Source organism: Lepisosteus platostomus, chromosome 26 (assembly GCF_059453375.1).
Source record: "Lepisosteus platostomus isolate fLepPlt1 chromosome 26, fLepPlt1.hap1, whole genome shotgun sequence".
Classification (NCBI taxonomy): domain Eukaryota; kingdom Metazoa; phylum Chordata; class Actinopteri; order Semionotiformes; family Lepisosteidae; genus Lepisosteus; species Lepisosteus platostomus.
The window spans coordinates 14,687,705-14,706,535 of NC_142636.1; the positions used below are offsets into that span (position 1 = coordinate 14,687,705).

An 18,831-nucleotide genomic window follows, 5' to 3' on the forward strand; every position below is an offset into this window, starting at 1 on the left:
ACTGACCAGTCTCTCCAGGACCAGGACTGGACAGCCCTGCGGACACACTAACCTGCCCTCAGTACTGCATTCGCCTGGCCTAGCCTGTAGTGTGACACCCAGTAATGGCAGCCCAGTGTCCATGTGAAGCTGGTAGCTGGTCTTTATTGTCATTAGTGAGCAGAAAACAGGAGGAGAGGAGCAGGACTCGAAAGAACAGAAGGGTCCGACTACAGAGAACATCGGCCACAGTGAGAGAGAGTGAGAGGGAGAGAGGGGAGAGAGGAGAGACAGAGAGAAAGAGACAGAGGAGAGAGAAATTTAAGCGCAGGTATGTGGAAAGAATCTGAGACCAGGCATTTATTAAGTAAGAAGAGCTCTAAGGATCTTTGTACTGAACAGCACAGACCATCTTATAACACTTTCCACTGAACTCCAGGAACACCAAGCATTCAACACTCCAGGGGTGTAAAATAAGTAGCTTTAAGGATTTTTTTACTGCACACTGTAATGCCCAGAGCACTGTGTAACACTTGTGAATGGACTTCACACAAGCCATTCTGTCTGCGAGACTAGTACAAAAACAGAAAAACAAACACTTGTCATCTCTCTGAGTGTCTTTAAATCTATCTGAAGATCTGAAATGACACTGCTCCGCCAACCCTCCATCCTGCTCCTCCGCCAGCACTGTGTCAAGTTGATTACATCATAACTTCGGAGATGGAAAGGAACAGGCTGACTGCTCTGGAGGGGAGGGGTCTGAGCTGGAGCTGACTGCGCCAGAGAGCACTGCGCTGGAGTGGACTACGCTCGAGAGCACTGCGCTGTAGCTGACTGCACTGGATCTGACTGCACTGGAGAGCACTGGACTGGAGGGGACTGCGCCGGAGAGCACTGCACTGGAGGGGACTGCACCGGAGAGCACTGCGCTGGAGCTGATTGCGCTGGAAGGGACTACACTGGAGGGGACTGCGCTCGAAAGCACTGCGCTGGAGAGGACTGCGCTGGAGGGAACTGCGCTGGAGGGGTCTCTGCTGGAGCTGACTGCACTGGAGGGGACTGCGCTGGAGGGGACTGCACTGGAGGGGACTGCGCTGGAGGGGTCTCTGCTGGAGCTGACTGCACTGGAGGGGACTGCGCTGGAGGGGTCTGTGCTGGAGCTGACTGCGCTGGAGGGGACTGCACTGGAGGGGTCTGTGCTGGAGCTGACTGCGCTACAGGGGACCGGGGGTCAGTGGGACTCCCCTGGATGGACCAGCAGACCCCAACAGCGAAGGGACTCCCTGAATCCGAGAGAGATGTGTAACTCCACAGACAAACCTCAACTGGACTAATTACTACATTGACTTCGTTAGGGGGCAGAGTCATTTAAAAATGGCTTTTCAGGGCCTCCGGGGCAACAAGCGAACGTTAAAGGCACACTGGGGTTCAAACAGCTTGGAGTAAAACCGCCCAAGACAATATATACAAGATAAATTAGTTGCTGTTAATTCTTACTGCACTTTTAAAGGCCTCACATGAAGGTTATTTGTATTAGAATACATGTAAAGAACACTGTTCCCAAGGTAAGCAGGGAAGAAGGAGCTGGAACGAGCCGGCTGGGACAGAGGACAGCTGGGGAGGACGTGTCCAGTCTGGGGCTCCAGCCTGCCTGCAGTCTTCACACAGAGGGGTCTCTCAGCACGTTTCCAAATGTCTCAGAGCCACCAGAATTCTGCAGCTGTGCCATCCTAGAACTGTTCCCCTCCTTTCGGAAGGGAAGGCAGACGGGTGGGAAGGTCCCGTTGGGCGCCGGGCTGCGCAGCCCGGAGACTCTGCTGGCCCCCCGCGGGCTGCTCCCGGGAGGATCCGCGGCTCTGCAGGCCTCGCCCTTCTCACTGGTCGATTTCCAACTGCAGTTCCCACTCCGGCCACCAGGCGTCGCTGCGAGGCCACACACACAGGATCAGCTTTGGTTTGTACTGTCTGCGCATTCGTCCGCCCCAGGAAACAGGCACGGGCCAGAGGAGACGGAGACAGAGACAGAGACAGCAGGAGTTAGAGACGGAGAGACAGACAGAGGGGCGAGAGAGGGGTAGAGAGACACAGTAAAATAGAGAGGGGGGCAGAAAAAGTGAGAAAGAGAGAGACAAGCAGAAAAACAGGCATAGAGAGAGAGACAGGAAAGGACAGTGAGAGGGAGAGGGAGACAGAAAGTCAGGCATAAAGAGAGAGATTCATTCAGACTTTGGTCATGCCAATAAAGCTCTTGAATCTGGGACACAAAGAGAGAGGCAGAGAGACAGCCTGGTCATGTCAGCTGTGTCAATAAAGCTCTGGAGTCTGAGAGCCAGAGACACAGGGACAGAGAGACTCCCACAGTCGGAGGGCTGAAGGGCTGTCCTGTCGTTCCTGGGGAGGGTGGGGCAGTACTGTGGTCAGTCTCACTCCACACGACGTGCCGAAGGAGCAGGCAGACTGTGGCCCCAGGAACTCTCAAGCTCTCCGAACTGTCGGAGGGGTCAGGGTCTGTGTTCGGAGGGGGTGGGGACACCCCTCCAGGGTCAGTCGCTGGCTCGTCCGCTCTCAGACCGTCCAGGGTCTCTGCTCCGTGAGGGCTGTGCTGGACCCCCTCCTCTTCCTCAATCCCTCTTCCTCTCTCCGGCTCTGGCCTGTCGGAGTAACTCCTGCTGTCTCTCCCCTCACACTAGACCAGCCCTGCACCCGCCCTCTCTCTCCTCTCTCTACACTCCCTCTTGCCCTCCCCTCCTCTCCCTTTCTGTCTCCTTCTCCTCCTCTCTCAACACTCCCTATCTCTCTCCCTCTACACCTCCTCTCCTCTCCCTCTATACTCCCTCTCCTCGTCTCCCTTTCTGTCTCCTTCTCCTCCTCTCTCAACACTCCCTCTCTCTCTCCCTCTACACCTCCTCTCCTCTCCCTCTCTCTTTCTCTTTCTCCCTCCCCGCCTCTCCTCTCCCTCTACACCTCCTCTCCTCCTCCCTCTCTCTTTCCTGTCCTCTACACCTCCTCCCCTCCTCCCTCCCTCTCTCTCTTCCCAGCTCTCCCTCCCTCCCTGCCGCTCCTCTCCTCCTCCTCCTCCTGGTCGGCGTAGTGCTGCAGTTTCTGGTGCCGGTTGCGGGAGAGGGCGTCCCCGAACCGCAGGCCGCAGTCCTCGCAGGCGTAGGGCAGCACCGGCGCGGGCGGGGCCGTGGGCGGGGCCGGGGGCGGGGCCGCGGGCGAGCTGGGGCCGGGCGCGCAGTCCGGGGCGATCCCGTGCACCGTCTTCTGATGGAAGCGGATGCCGGAGCGGTTGGAGAAGCCCTTTCCGCAGGCGGCGCACAGGTAGGGCCGCTCGCCGGTGTGGATGCGGCAGTGGATCTTGAGCGCCCCCGACTGGGTGAAGCACTTGCCGCAGTGCGGGCAGCGGTAGGGCTTCTCGCCCGTGTGCGTGCGCTGGTGCGCCCGGATGCCGGCCAGGTGAGGGAAGCCGCGCCCGCAGTAGGAGCAGACGTAGGGCCGCTCGCCGGTGTGGATGCGCCGGTGGATCTTGAGCGCCCCCGACTGGCTGAAGCTCTTGCCGCAGTCCTGGCAGGCGTAGGGCCGCGCGCCCGTGTGCACGTGCAGGTGGACGCGCAGGTTGCTGTTGCTGTTGAAGGCGCGGCCGCACTCGGCGCACAGGAAGCCGCCGGCCTTGGAGGCGTGCGCGGCGCGCTGGTGCTGCAGCAGCTGGCCCGGCCGGGCGAAGGCGGCGTGGCAGTGCATGCAGGGGTGGCTCTGCCCGCCCTCCTGCTGGGCGTGGCCCTGCTGGTGGCGCAGGAGCTGGGCGCAGCTCTGGAAGCCGCGGTGGCAGGACAGGCAGGGGAAGGGCGCCGCGTCCCGGGCCGGACCGGTCTGGTTCCGTGGCAGCGGGTGCTGCTGCAGGTGGGCCGGGCTGTGCTTGGGGCTGGGGCAGACGTCTGGGTCGTGACGGCACTGCTCCGATCTGGGCGGGCTGGTCGGCTCACTGGCGCCGTCGTCCAGAGCCAGGCCCAGACCCAGGCACAGGCCCAGGCCGACAGAACTGGCGCCCGCCTCCTTGGCCTGCATCTGGACCTCCTGGCGCCGGCTGGACTGGACCCGCGGCTGGGGGAGCCCGCTGTCCCGGGTCTTCAGGTTCTGGATGGCGAAAGGGCAGCCAGGACAGGAACAGGTCCGGTGCTGGACTGGAGGGAGAGACAGAGGGGGGGCCGAGGGTTATAGGAGTTTCTGCTAAAAAAAATAAAAAAAATAACGAAAAGTAGCAAAACGTAGAAAACAGACTTATAGTGGAGATGTCCAGCTGAAAAAAAACAAAGATCAATTATGAGTTCATTGGAGGAGTCTCTCCTCCAGTGGATGGAGACTCTGCTGTGGTCCTGCAGTGCTGTCAGTGAGAGCTGTGTCTCTCCTCCAGTGGATGGAGACTCTGCTGTGGTCCTGCAGTGCTGTCAGTGAGAGCTGTGTCTCTCCTCCAGTGGATGGAGACTCTGCTGTGGTCCTGCAGTGCTGTCAGTGAGAGCTGTGTCTCTCCTCCAGTGGATGGAGACTCTGCTGTGGTCCTGCAGTGCTGTCAGTGAGAGCTGTGTCTCTCCTCCAGTGGATGGAGACTCTGCTGTGGTCCTGCAGTGCTGTCAGTGAGAGCTGTGTCTCTCCTCCAGTGGATGGAGACTCTGCTGTGGTCCTGCAGTGCTGTCAGGGAGTGTGGACACAGGCCCTTATTTTCCCTGGACAGTCCAGGAATTGTAGGTATAAAGCTGAGTGGTTTCACAACTGATGCCAAATGAGAGAATGGGTGTAAAGCAGAACGATAACAGGAGACCTGACAAGTTTCTGCACGTTGCTGTGTCACTTACACTGCTGGCTGCTGTCGGACCCCGGCTCGGCCCCAGCTCTTTCGGCCTCCCGCATCTGCTCCAGCGCCCCCTGCAGGCTGTAGCTGGCCTTGCAGTGCTCGAGCTTCAAGCCGGCCTGGGGGCTGGGGTAGGCAGGCTTGCCCTGGGATGAGGCAGGGGCCTTGAGCCCCAGGGCGTCGGGGGCGGCGCCCTCCCAGGTGCCGCGCAGCGCCTCCTGCTGGCCGCCGTCCTTCACGGGCGCAGAGGCCATGAGGTCGCCGATGAACTGGTGCATCTCCAGCCAGGAGCAGGGGCCCCGCTGAGACAGGGGCAGCGGCAACAAAAGACGAAAAAGTGTAGAAAAAATCCTGGTTAGTCCCAAAACATTTGGGGGGCACCAGCCACTGAGAAACAGGGACCCCACAGTCTGCTCTGCTGAGGGCCCCCCACTTTCCAAGAAACCACCAACGAGCACGGAACACCCACCCTGTTGCTCTTTCCCTGTGCCCAACCAGAACAGGGGAGCAGGAGCCCATCCCAGCATGCAGCAGGCACAAGGCGGGGTACCCCCTGGGCCCCCCGGACTGGGCACCGGGCCGCCGCAGTCACAGACGCACACACACCAGGGCCGGTATTAACCCACCAGCAGGGCGGAGCACTCACAGGGAAAGCCCAAGGGAGAACATACAAACTCCACACACACAGCACCCCAGGAGCCCAGCTGGCCCCAGCGCTGAGAGGCGGCAATGCTGACAGACGGGCCAACAGGACAGCTGTCGTCTGATTATTATTATTATTATTATTATTATTATTATTATTATTATTATTATTATCATCATCTCTCCTTCTCTGGCGAGCTCCTGACGCAAAGTCACACCCGGCCCGAGAGAGAGAGGGACTCTCATCTCAGGCTCGCCCGCCGGCCGCCCACACGCCGGGCCGAGCCGAGCCGAGCCGCAGCCGGTACCGAACGGTCCGCAGGCTGGCGCCGCTGGGAGCCGAGCCGGGCAGCGCCGCCACTGCGGCCAGATGTTCCCCGCCCCGACAGCCGCGGCCGTCACAAGATGGCTCAGAGCCTCCCCTCCGCCGAGCCCCGAGTGAAACTGAGCTGTTTTTCCAATTTTTCTGAGTGGGGACGAAGCTAAAAAGCATCTCGCTTCTGTTTGGGAGGGTTCTGCTCTGTGGCCGGTTCGGGCGGAACCTCTGAGCCCAGCGACTCCTACTTACGGTGACAGCGGTCGGCAGGAAACAGTCTTTGTCCATTTGGAAAGAGAACATGAGGTTTCTAGTTGCTTTTTCTTCTTCGAAACGTTTTTCCCCCTTTTTCGGCGTGTGTATCTCTCTCTCTAAACCGTAACCGCTAATCCAGATATGTAGCAGAAAAGTGCGTGTTTTCCGAGAAGAGGCCGGGCCGGAGGAAAAGCCAGGCCGCCTGATGTTGTCTCAATATTTTTAGCTATCCTTCACGATTCAAAACTTATTCACAGCCTCGGCCCATCCCCCTCAACTCTCTGGACTGTTATTATTATTACTGTAGCTACACACATTCTTCCGGGTCCCCTCGTCATGTGACACAATTTGTAGTTTTTTAATGCTGCTGATGCCTACAACTCCCATAGGTCTTTTTTCCATCCAGCCAAACGCGCAGTGAAGGATGGGAAATGTAGTTATTGTTATAAAGGTCTGGCATTAAGCGTTTACTGCTCGGTTTAGTAGCGATATTGGCAAATAACTGACAAAAAACAATATACCACAATGACCGAGCCGAAAGAAGAAACTCCCGGGTCGACAATTCTGTGGTTGGTTCCAACGTGTGGTGCCTGTATGTGTGGAACTTCATGTTCCTTTAAACTGAATTCAAGCTGTATTATCCCCAGCAAAGAACTCTGCTGTACAGCACACAACAGTACAGCCAAGACAGACAGCGAAAACATCACCAACGAAAGACGCCAGTACAGCAGTGCTTCAGGAGAAAAGAGCTGGCTGTTTGAGAGTGAGCTTGTATAGGGAAGGAAAGATTCGTGGTGTCCGGTTCTGTCACACCTGGGGACACAGGTGTCTCCCAGCTGGGAGGAGTGTGAATTCCCAATGGAGGGGGTGATCACCCCCCTGAAGGCTCTTGGCTGCCCGTTTCTAGAGGGCACTTCGGTTAGTTTGATTTGCTCCAGTGATCCTGTTGCCTAACTTCTCCGTTTCTCCCACACTGATGCAGCTGCCAGTACTGACACTGCCACACCAGCAGGTCAGAAGCACTTATACGCTTTCGCTGAATGACCTGGAGAAGTGCTGAAATGATTCTGCCTGAATTAACGCTAGCCGAGTCTCTGGAGTCCCCCCACCTACTCAAGGCACAGCTCCCCGAACCCAGGCCTTCGCCAGCAAGACGCCTGCTCTTCTGCATCTCATATCGCCTCCCTCCCTCCCTCTCTCCCGGTCCAGTCCGCTCCGCTCCGCTCCAGGGCTTCAGGGTGATCCACTGGAAGACTCTCCACTGGGGGGATGGAGCAGCCCCACTGCTGAATGTGACCCCGACTCATCCCCACTTATAACCCTTTCCAGTTCCTGACAGTGCTGGATCTCACAATCAAGGGACTCTTTATTTGCCTACAGACATCCAAAAGTAGCCGGTTTACTCAAAGTGGAAAACAAATAACACTGGTTTCCACTGCTGTCACTGGGAGTCACACTGTCACACCTGGAGCGGATCAGACCGCTGCGCACTGGGAGTCACACCTGGAGCTGATCAGACCGCTGCGCACTGGGAGTCACACTGTCACACCTGGAGCGGATCAGACCGCTGCGCACTGGGAGTCACACTGTCACACCTGGAGCGGATCAGACTGCTAGGCACTGGGAGTCACACTGTCACACCTGGAGCGGATCAGACCGCTGCTCACTGGGAGTCTGAATGATGGCACGCTACAGGCGAAGAGGAGACAGAGTAGGGTGCGAAGGTAAGCAGAGAGACAAAGCTCAGGAACCCATGATCACGATGAGCCACGATTTCCAAGACGGGTTTATTGGTCCTGATGCAATACAAACTCTGCTCCGACACAACCGGAGTATCGCCTAGCTACACCGCAGAGAGACAGCCACCCCCAGGGAAACAAGAGCACCCCCCTCTCGGTCACCCGTAGGGGGGCGCAGAGCGATACAGGGGCCCACACCGGGGCGCGATGTGGGTGCTTGTCCAGACTGGGGGGTCTAGCTCTTGCGGGGCCTCAGCCGCATCCTGGGCGGGGTCGGGGGTCGTGACCCCAGCGACTGCTCGGCGGCGTGGCGCATGTAGTGCTGGAGCAGGTCCCCGTCCAGGACGATCTGTCCGCAGCTGAGGCACTCGTGCGGCTCGCCCTCTTCCTCCTCCTCCTCCTCCTCCTCCTCGCCCTCCTCGCGGATCTCCACCTCCACGCAGGCCTCCCCGCCCCCCCAGCCCCCCTCCTCCCATTTCTCAGGCTTCAGCGCCGCCCCGAGACCCGGATCCGGGGGTCCGGCGTCCTGTCCGCCAGCCCAGGGGGCTTCAGACTTCACTGGAACCAGGACAGCCCGGTTGTCTTCGGACTTCACTGGAACCAGGACAGGCCGGTTGTCTTCGGACTTCAGCGGAACCAGGACAGGCCGGTTGTCTTCAGACTTCACTGGAACCAGGACAGCCCGGTTGTCTTCGGACTTCACTGGAACCAGGACAGGCCGGTTGTCTTCGGACTTCAGCGGAACCAGGACAGCCCGTTTGTCTTCGGACTTCAGCGGAACCAGGACAGGCCGGTTATCTTCGGACTTCACTGGAACCAGGACAGGCCGGCTGTCTTCGGACTTCAGCTGAACCACCTCGGACCCTGGGCCAGGCCCAGCAGCACCAGCGCCAGTGCCCTGCCCCCCATCCCAAGGGACTTTGGACTTCACCGGAACCGGTTTCCCCTCTGGACCGGGCCCTCCGTTCTCCCCGGCTCCGCCCCAGGGGGCTTCGGACTTCACCGGAACCAGCTCTGCTCCTGGACCGGGCTCCGTGTTCAAGCCCCCCCCGCTGGGGCCCGAGCCCAGATCGGCTGCCCCGCCGCTGCGCCCCTCCTCGTCGCCCGGGGGTGCCCTGGCCGGCCCCTGCCCGCCCCCCCCTGCGGGGCCCCCGCCGGGGAGAGAGGGGCCCGCGGGCGCTGTGGCGGCCCCCGGGGCCCCTGGGGCCCCCGGCACGAGCGCCAGCAGCGGGGCGCGGGCGTGGCTCAGGTAGCGCAGCACGACCTCGCTGGCGCTGGGCGGCACTGGCTCGAAGATGACGTAGGTCACGCCCGCGGCGCCGGCCAGCGCGGACAGCCCCGGGCCCGGCGCTGCGGCCTGGGCGGCGGCCTTCTTCCGGTTCCGCACCATCTCCTGCGCAGAGCAAGACAGACACAGGCACGTCACACACGAGCCACAGGCGGGCCGCTGACAGAGACGCCCGCAGCACAGCAGTCTGATCCACCCCAGGGGTTACTGTGCTGTCAGCCAGACTCCCAGACCGGAGCGGATCAGACTGCAGCGGACCGGAGCTCCGACCGGCTGCGCTGCAAGACCCGGAGCGGATCAGACTGCAGCGGACTGGAGCTCCGACCGGCTGCGCTGCAAGACCCGGAGCGGATCAGACAGCAGCGGACTGGAGCTCAGACTGGCTGCGCTGCAAGACCCGGAGCGGATCAGACAGCAGCGGACTGGAGCTCAGACTGGCTGCACTGCAAGACCCGGAGCGGATCAGACTGCAGCGGACTGGAGCTCCGACCGGCTGCGCTGCAAGACCCGGAGCGGATCAGACTGCAGCGGACTGGAGCTCCGACCGGCTGCGCTGCAAGACCCGGAGCGGATCAGACTGCAGCGGACCGGAGCTCCGACCGGCTGCGCTGCAAGACCCGGAGCAGATCAGACAGCAGCGGACCGGAGCTCCGACCGGCTGCGCTGCAAGACCCGGAGCGGATCAGACTGCAGCGTACTGGAGCTCCGACCGGCTGCGCTGCAAGACCCGGAGCGGATCAGACTGCAGCGGACCGGAGCTCCGACCGGCTGCGCTGCAAGACCCGGAGCGGATCAGACTGCAGCGTACTGGAGCTCCGACCGGCTGCGCTGCAAGACCCGGAGCGGATCAGACTGGAGCGGACGGGACCGCGGCTCACCTGCGTCTCGCCGCGGCCGCACGCCTCCTTGTGGTCCAGGAAGGCCTGCTGGTAGGCGAAGCCCTGGCCGCATCGCTGGCACAGGAAGGGGCGCTCGCTGGCGTGGGCGCGCATGTGCGACACCAGCAGCAGCGCGGAGCGGAAGCCCTTGCCGCACTCCGTGCAGGTGTTGACGCGCTGGTGCGTGCCGCCGTGCCGCTTCAGCTCGTCCCAGGAGCCGAAGGCCGCGCCGCACTCCATGCAGCGGATCTCGTCGCGGCTGCCCTGCAGGCCCCAGCAGCCCGTCTCCTCCTTGTGCGACAGGAAGTCGCGCTCGTTGGGGAAGAAGCCCAGGCAGGCCACGCACTGGATGCGCTGCGGCTGGCACACGTGCTTGCGGTAGAGCGCGGCGAGGCGGAAGTGGCGCCGGCAGCGCACGCAGGTGTAGGGGTTGACGCCCAGGTGCGAGAAGCTGTGCCGGAAGAGCAGGCGCTCCTTGGCGAAGCCGCGGCCGCAGTCGGGGCAGGCGAAGGCGCGGCCACTGCGGTGGGTGTCCAGGTGGGCGCGCAGGGCGCCGCGCCGGCGGAAGCCGCGGCCGCAGTGCTCGCAGCGGTGCCGGCAGGCGCGCCGGTGGCGCTCCACGTGCAGACGGCACGCCGTCAGGCAGGTGAAGACGCGCTTGCACTGGTCGCACTGGTAGAACTCCTTCTCCTGGTGCGTCTCCAGGTGGCGCTGCAGCAGCAGGTCGGAGGCGAAGGCCGTGGCGCACACCAGGCACTTGAGCGGGCTGGCCTGGCGGTGCCGCTCCAGGTGGGCCCGGTAGTTGGCCAGGTGGCAGAACATCTTGGCGCACTCGGCGCACTTGTAGGGCCGCTCGCCGGTGTGGAGCCGCCGGTGCTCCATCAGCTCGAAGGCGGAGCTCAGCACCCGGGCGCAGACCTCACACCGGTGCTCCTGGGAGGAGCCTGGACCCGGGTCACCTGAGAGAGAGAGAGGGGTTCATACAGACACACTGACTGGACACTCCAGTACATTAACACTGCACTGAGAGAGAGAGGGGTTCATACAGACACACTGACTGGACACTCCAGTACATGAACACTGCACTGAGAGAGAGAGGGGTTCATACAGACACACTGACTGGACACTCCAGTACATTAACACTGCACTGAGAGAGAGAGGGGTTAATACAGACACACTGACTGGACACTCCAGTACATTAACACTGCACTGAGAGAGAGAGGGGTTAATACAGACACACTGACTGGACACTCCAGTACATTAACACTGCACTGAGAGAGAGGGGTTAATACAGACACACTGACTGGACACTCCAGTACATTAACACTGCACTGAGAGAGAGAGGGGTTAATACAGACACACTGACTGGACACTCCAGTACATGAACACTGCACTGAGAGAGAGAGGGGTTAATACAGACACACTGACTGGACACTCCAGTACATTAACACTGCACTGAGAGAGAGAGGGGTTAATACAGACACACTGACTGGACACTCCAGTACATTAACACTGCACTGAGAGAGAGGGGTTAATACAGACACACTGACTGGACACTCCAGTACATTAACACTGCACTGAGAGAGAGAGGGGTTAATACAGACACACTGACTGGACACTCCAGTACATTAACACTGCACTGAGAGAGAGAGGGGTTAATACAGACACACTGACTGGACACTCCAGTACATGAACACTGCACTGAGAGAGAGAGGGGTTAATACAGACACACTGACTGGACACTCCAGTACACAGTGTTGTACAACTCACCTGGACCTCCTCCTTTCTCACCCTGCTCCATCTCCTCGTCTTCCACCTCTTCGTCTTCATCCTCCTCCTCCTCCTCCTCGTCAGAGACCTGGCTGTCATCGGTTGACTCATCTGTTGCCTCTCTTTCCTTCTCCACGTCCTGTCCCTTCTTTCGGACAATGCTGATGCGTTTCTGCGGTTTCTTCTGCTTGCTGTTTTTAACGTCAGCCCGTTCCATCTTCTGTCTCTTTTTCGTCAGCACGGTCACTCCTGCTACCTTGCCGCCTCGGCCCTGTCCATCCGCCTTCGCCTCATCAGCCTGCTCCTCTGAGCGCTCCAGGGGCTGACCTTCGACCTTTGACCCATCGTTGCTCTGGAACAGCTCGGGGAAACCCAGCTCAGTGAGCTGGATATCAATGGTGAACTCTGACATGAGGACTGAAACGGGGAAAGAGAGGGATTAATACACTAATTCTATATAGGAACAAGTAATAGGTTTATTCCATGCTGAAAAAAAGAAGAAAGAGAACACAACGTTTCGGCCGTGGAGCCTTCTTCAGGTGTCATATAATTCTATATATGTATGCAATTATTATCGTATGTACACATGTGTGTGCTGAGAAATTATGTTTATATATTAAATTCCAAGATAATAAGACATCTCTGTGAAAGCTGGATAACTCCATCAGTATTTTACTTATATCATAGTTACCCTTTGACAGAAAGTCAAGATCAGATATTTTTTGAAAGACCAAACTGGGACTGAGGCTCCATCGATTCCGAATATCCCTTCTAACCAGCTGGTTTCGAAGGTCACATATTAAGTGCAAAACTCTAAACCGTTCAAGCCACCTTGGTTTATGGGCTAAAACCATCATGGGTTTATTTTTCCCATATACACTTATGAAGTGATTAGTCAAAACCAGGAAAGTCCAGGAAGTTCAGGAAAGTCCGAGGAGAGCGAAGAAAGCGAGAATCGCTCTGATTGTCACAGTAAGACAGGAGCTTCCAGCGATCAATCTCTAACCCATCGGTTTTGAGACCTTTTTCTTGGTTGTATCTAAAATGGGGGGTGAATTCAATTTGATCTTTTCAGATTTGAATCCCCAGGTATGTCAGCTCTTTCTTTACATGTTAAACCTGCTCAGTGAAACAGCCCCCGGGAGCTTCAGCTGTTCGGCCGGCCCGCACGGGGAGACACGAAGGAAGGTGCGATTCCGACACGGGAGAAGAGAAAAAAACACCCCGACCCACTTCGTAGCCAGGAGAGAAACGTGTCCGCCGAAGCCGGGCATGTCCTGGACAAGAATAACAAGCACTTCTGCTACACAGATCGCAACAACAGGCTTGTGGGAACTCTCACCTTGTGTTGGGTGCACTGGGCTCCTTGTCAGTCGGTCATCGTCGTAGCAACACGGCTACCGCACGCAATTAAACAATTACCCATCGCGACCGGCAACGACATCTCCTCCAGTTTCCAGGCCGGGAAGGCCTGTAAAACCAGCATTCGCGAGCTACAGGGCTTTATCTGTAATTAATTGGTATAAAAGGCCCTTCGACGCTGGATGTTTTACTGTTAAGCTGCTTTATTCCGCCTCAATATTAAAATCCTCCATAACACCCCTCTTTCTGTGTATTGATTCCCCTCTTTCCGGCTTCCTGTAACCCGACCGCGGCGCATGACAGTGACGTCGCGGCGTCGTTGGCGCCGTCTGTTTTATCAACATGAGAGTAACATTTACCAGTATACGAAATTCTTTATGTTTACTTAGAGGTCCCACAGCAATATCCTTGTAAGCCAGATTTTAACAAGTATTAATACTTTTTAACCAAGAACAAACGGAACGCCAAAAGGCTGTTGTAAGATGACACAAAAATATGTTCGGTTGTTTAATTATCAGACACACAAAACACAGGTGTTACAGTCGGTGTAAAACCTCGTCTCGGGGATTCCTTGATCTGTTAAGAATTTTAAACTGAATGTCTTTGGTATTTGGTGGGATGGGAAGAGTCACATGTTCAGATCTTGTTCTGACAAGAGTCTCATCATCTATATAATCAAACTTTAATTTCCTCTTGATAAAGGGAAAGTGCTTTCAGCCATTTTCCACATTTCTTTTCCAAAATATTACAATTCCCTTGGGTAATAATGGACTTGTGTCACTATAAGAATGGAACTTTTCACCAGAAATTCAGTTGGAGTAGTATCTATTGTTTCATTAAAATGTTTCAGATTACATGACCGTTACTGTGATGGGGTTGTCATTGGTCACCTGATTGTTGGACTTCCAGGGAACACGCAGACTCCACACAGACAGACTCTCCAGTCCACAGTTGAACCTGGGACCCCAGTCCTTTTACCCCTACCTGTCCACCCCTCTGTTTGGCTGCTACAAATTACAAATCCCCATTGGACTAAGTCCAGCGAGGAGCAGAGATCCCAACAAAATTCAGGAGTCTTTAAGGGGGGAACGAGGAAAACACATCAAGTAAAAAATAATACTTTTTATTGTTCTGCCTCGAGCAGAGGGGTGAGGGGTGTTAGTGGGGTGTTAGTGGGGTATTAGTGGGGGTTGCCAGGGTGGGGCAATCAGATATTCACAGGATCAGGATCTTGCAGAAACTGCAAAATGAGTGCAGGAGAGGGGGGGTCTCGGGGGGAGGGGGTCTAGGAAGGTGAGAGCCCCGGGGCCCTGAGACCCCCTCTTTGGTGTGAGGAGGGGTTGTGGCGGGCAAGGCGGGGGTCCTGAGCGCGGGGGCCGGGGCTCAGCTCAGGCGACGCCGGCACGGACCTGCCCCACGCCCGGGAGCACTGCCCCAGGCTGCGGTGCCGGCGGTAGAGGTGGTGGCTGCCGAAGTACTGGCCACAGCCGGTGCACAGGACTCGGGTGGGCGTGCACCTGTGCGAGCGCAGCTGGCTGGGGGCCCGGAAGCCGCGGCGGCACAGAGGGCATGGGTGGCGGTGAGGCTGGGGGGCGGAGGGACACAACAGAGACCGGGAGACAGCCTGGGGGACAGGCTGGGGGATAGGCGGGGAGACAGGCTGGGAAACAGGCTGGGAGACAGGCTGGGGGACAGGCTGGGAGACAGGCTGGGAGACAGGCTGGGGGACAGGCGGGGAGACAGGCTGGGGGACAGGCTGGGGGACAGACTGGGGGACAGGCGGGGAGTCAGGCGGGGAGACAGGCGGGAAAACAGGCTGGGGGACAGACTGGGGGACAGACTGGGGGACAGGCGGGGAGTCAGGCAGGGAGACAGGCGGGGAGACAGGCGGGAAAACAGGCTGGGGGACAGACTGGGGGACAGACTGGGGGACAGGCGGGGAGTCAGGCGGGGAGTCAGGCGGGGAGACAGGCGGGGAGACAGGCGGGGAGACAGGCTGGGGGACAGGCTGGGGGACAGGCGGGGAGACAGGCGGGGAGACAGGTGGGGAGACAGGCTGGGAGACAGGCGGGGAGACAGACCGGGAGACAGGCTGGGAGACAGGCTGGGAGACAGTCTGGGAGAGAGACTGTGATTCAGGCTGGGAAACAGTCAGGGATACAGGCTGGGATAAAGACTGGGAGAGTGACTGGGAGACAGGTTGGTATGCAGGCTGGGAGACAGGCTGGGAGGGAGACTGGGATATAGACCGGGATATAGGCTGGGGAAGAGACTGGCATAACAGCTGGGATAAAGAGGGGGATGAAGGTTGGGATAAAGACTGGGAGACAAGCTGGCAGAGAGAATGGGATAACGGCTGGGATACGGCCCGGGAAACAGACAGCTGGGGCTCCTCCTGGCGTTTCTGGGGCCGGAGTTTTGGCACAGCAGTGCTCCTGTCCTCATCCTGCTGCAGGTGTGCCCAGCAGCGGTGCCACTGGAGCCAGCAGTGCCGGGACGTCCAGCCGCAGGACTGGCAGAGGTCCAGCTGGCTCCGGCCTTCACTGGACGTCCCTGGAAGAGAGAGAGAGGCAGTGTACGGGCAACAGCACCGTATAACACAACTTTACACAACATGACACAGCATATTATAACACAACATCATACTATAGAACACATGCAGGGCGGCACAGTGGCGCCCTGGGTTCAATTCTGGAACTGTCTGTGTGGAGTCTGTATGTCCTCTCGATGTTCCCATGTGTTTCCTCTGGGTGCTCCAGTTTCCTCCCACAGCCCAGAGACATGCTGGTGGGCTAATTGTCTTCTGGGAAACTTGGCCCTGGTGTGAGTGTGTGTGTGTCTGTGTGTGTCCTGTGATGGACTGGTGTCCTGTCCAGGGTGTGTGTGTCTGTGTGTGTCCTGTGATGGACTGGTGTCCTGTCCAGGGTTTGTGAGTGTGTGTGTCTGTGTGTGTCCTGTGATGGACTGGTGTCCTGTCCAGGGTGTGTGAGTGTGTGTCTGTGTGTGTCCTGTGATGGACTGGTGTCCTGTCTAGGGTGTGTGAGTGTGTGTCTGTGTGTGTCCTGTGATAGACTGGTGTCCTGTCCAGGGTGTGTGAGTGTGTGTCTGTGTGTGTCCTGTGATGGACTGGTGTCATGTCCAGGGTGTGTGTCTGTGTGTGTCCTGTGATGGACTGGTGTCCTGTCCAGGGTGTGTGTCTGTGTGTGTCCTGTGATGGACTGGTGTCCTGTCCAGGGTGTCTCCTGCCTTGCTCTCGTTGCTTGCTGGGATAGACTATGACTCCCCTGTGACTCTGTACTTGATAAAGCAGTTAGGAAATGGAGGAAGGGTTGATAATATGACAGGGTATAATCAATATATTAGAATACAATTTATGACATATTCCTAACATGGGTTCAGTTAAGGACAGAGTGAAGCAGAGCCTGGGCTGTGAGAAGTGACCTCACCTGTGAGTCTCTCTGCTCTGTCCAGTCCCCTCGCTCTGGCTGCAATCCCCGGGTCGGCCTGCGGGGGGCGCTCTGCGGGCCGGGCAGTGATGAAGGGGGCCCCCACCGGCGCTCTGGGGGTCACCGGCCCGAAGATGGCGGTGGGGAGACAGGGCGGCTGGGACAGCACCAGCGCGCAGGGGGCGGGAGGCAGGAGGCAGGCAGGGGGCGCCAGCGTCACAGCCAGGGGGAGATGGCGGAGGGGCTGGAATTCTGGGGCGCGGCTTCCGGACATGGCGGCAGTGCGAGACGGGGAACCCTAAGATCAGCCGGCGCATCAATCGCTCAGCCAGTCAGTCCTTGTCCTGAAACACCAGCACAGCCACTACTCAAGCTTCTGCACCTGTTAGGGTTAGGGTTACTACTGCTGCTACTACACTTACTACACTATTACTGCTGCTCCTACACAACTGCTGCTACTACACTATTACTGCTGCTTCTACACAACTGCTACTACTACCCTATTACTGCTGCTCCTACACAACTGCTACTACTACCCTATTACTGCTGCTCCTACACAACTGCTACTACTACACTATTACTGCTGCTACTACACAACTGCTACTACTACACTATTACTGCTGCTACTACACAACTGCTACTACTACACTATTACTGCTGCTACTACACTATAGCTACTACTACACAACAACTACTACTACACTATTATTGCTGCTTCTACACAACTGCTACTACTACACTATTACTGCTGCTTCTACACAACTGCTACTACTACACTATTACTGCTGCTACTACACTATAGCTACTACTACACTATTACAGCTACTACTACACTATTACACTCCTGCTACTACCACACTGCTGTAGCTACCACTGGTCCTGGTGCTGCTGTTGACACGCCTGACCTCTGTTCTACAGCTACTGCTGTTCCTTACCTTCTAAAAGAGTTCATTCAAGTGCAGCTGTCCCTCTGCTTTTACTGTCACTTATCAGACCCACAGCAGTGTGTATGGTAATATCTATATGGTCGTTTATTGTTTTTTTTTAAATATCTTAAGTTCGTGCTCTCAGCTTGGCCTTCGGGTAGAAGCTGTGAGGGAGGGCAGCACCGCACTCACTGCTGTAACGATGACGATGTAAACGCCAGCGGCCCGATCACACTAAAACCTCGGTGTATCCTGAGAAGAGACGGAACGGAATGAAGTCTCGCCTGTCCGCTAGGGGGAGAGAGCTGGAGGACACGGGCCGGGGGCCGGGAGGACAGAAAACTCTCGCTTCGAGCTCCGCGGCATTTAATTAAGCTGCGCAGCAACCGTTGCTAAGTGACCCAGCGCCTCCAGCCTCGCCGCGCTTCCCCGCATGACGTCACCAGTGCCTTCCGGAGTAGGAAGTGTCTCGTTCTACAGCGGTCGTGACGTGCTGACCGGTCCAGTCGGCGCCTCACAGCCTGCGCTAGTGGGGAAATCAACTCATTACTCCCGACAGGACAGATTCCCCGCTCAGGCCATTCGGGTCTGGAATCAGGTGTTCTTTATTGTCTTAGAAATCTGGGAGACTGGCTTCTTTAGAATTGATCAAATGTTTCGTTGCCAAACCCCCAAGTAAACAACATTTAACGGAACCCATCGAGTTTTAAGGGAACCGGGGGTGACAATCCCAGTACAGCAGACGTCTGGACACCGCGAATTTAAATAAATCAGTTTCCAGCGCGACACGTCCGACTCCAGCGGACACGCGGTCACCCGTCGACAGCGCTCTGTCTGCTGAATGTATTGACCCCTCAGGCCCCCTGCCCTGCACTGGGCTAGCGTAGACCCCAGTGAGCGCCTCCATAGTAAGACACCTTCCCTGAGCCGGAAATACCACCTTCAGCTGGGTACAGTGCTGAGGACACCTCAGGGCCACAGGTGTTACCATGACAAAGTTAATTAGACCCACCGTAAAATTAAAAAAAGGCAGATTGTCAGCACAGTGCCTGGCATTACTGCCTCACAGCACTGGGGCTCCGGGTTCAATTCCTGGGGAGCCATCTTTGTGGAGTCTGCGTGCTCTCCCGATGTTTGTCTGGGTTTCCTCCCACAGTCCAACAGCGTACCGGTTGTACGTTGGGTTAATTGGCTTCTGGGAAAACTGGCCCTGCTGGGTGTGTGTTTCCATGCATCTGCCCCGTGATGGACTGGTGTCCTGTCCAGTGTGTGTGTGTGTGTGTGTGTGTGTGTGTCCTGTGATGGACTGGTGTCCTGTCTTGCAGCTGTTGCTTGCTGGGATAGGTTCCAGCTCCCCTGTGACCCTGAACTGGAAGTGATTAGA

The 18,831-nt window shown here is 57.6% G+C and overlaps 3 protein-coding genes across 4 annotated transcripts; all 3 read right to left on the bottom strand.

Moving 5' to 3' along the window:
* Positions 1–124: 124 nt before the first annotated feature.
* LOC148640333 (uncharacterized) lies at positions 125–7,132 on the bottom strand. The gene is made up of 3 exons (XM_088621266.1): positions 6,036–7,132; positions 4,830–5,127; positions 125–4,160 (listed from the first exon to the last, which is right to left on the bottom strand). The coding sequence occupies exons 1-3, from the start codon at positions 6,084–6,086 to the stop codon at positions 2,977–2,979; spliced, it is 1,533 nt and encodes a 510-aa protein (XP_088477392.1). The 5' UTR covers positions 6,087–7,132; the 3' UTR covers positions 125–2,976.
* A 679-nt stretch (positions 7,133–7,811) lies between these two features.
* Positions 7,812–13,384, bottom strand: LOC148640334 (uncharacterized). Its single transcript, XM_088621226.1, has 4 exons — positions 13,056–13,384; positions 11,714–12,130; positions 9,944–10,902; positions 7,812–9,170 (listed from the first exon to the last, which is right to left on the bottom strand). Exons 2-4 carry the CDS (start codon positions 12,123–12,125, stop codon positions 8,013–8,015), a joined length of 2,529 nt encoding a protein of 842 aa, XP_088477352.1. The 5' UTR covers positions 12,126–12,130; positions 13,056–13,384; the 3' UTR covers positions 7,812–8,012.
* A 798-nt stretch (positions 13,385–14,182) lies between these two features.
* LOC148640335 (uncharacterized) lies at positions 14,183–18,797 on the bottom strand. 2 transcript variants are annotated; one of them, XM_088621263.1, is made up of 3 exons: positions 17,457–18,797; positions 16,522–16,865; positions 14,183–15,628 (listed from the first exon to the last, which is right to left on the bottom strand). In XM_088621263.1, exons 2-3 carry the CDS (start codon positions 16,793–16,795, stop codon positions 14,361–14,363), a joined length of 1,542 nt encoding a protein of 513 aa, XP_088477389.1. In that variant the 5' UTR covers positions 16,796–16,865; positions 17,457–18,797; the 3' UTR covers positions 14,183–14,360. The 2 variants fall into 2 exon arrangements, with proteins under 2 accessions (XP_088477389.1, XP_088477388.1); XM_088621262.1 differs by having other exon boundaries at positions 16,522–16,885; positions 17,438–18,796.
* Positions 18,798–18,831: the final 34 nt, after the last annotated feature.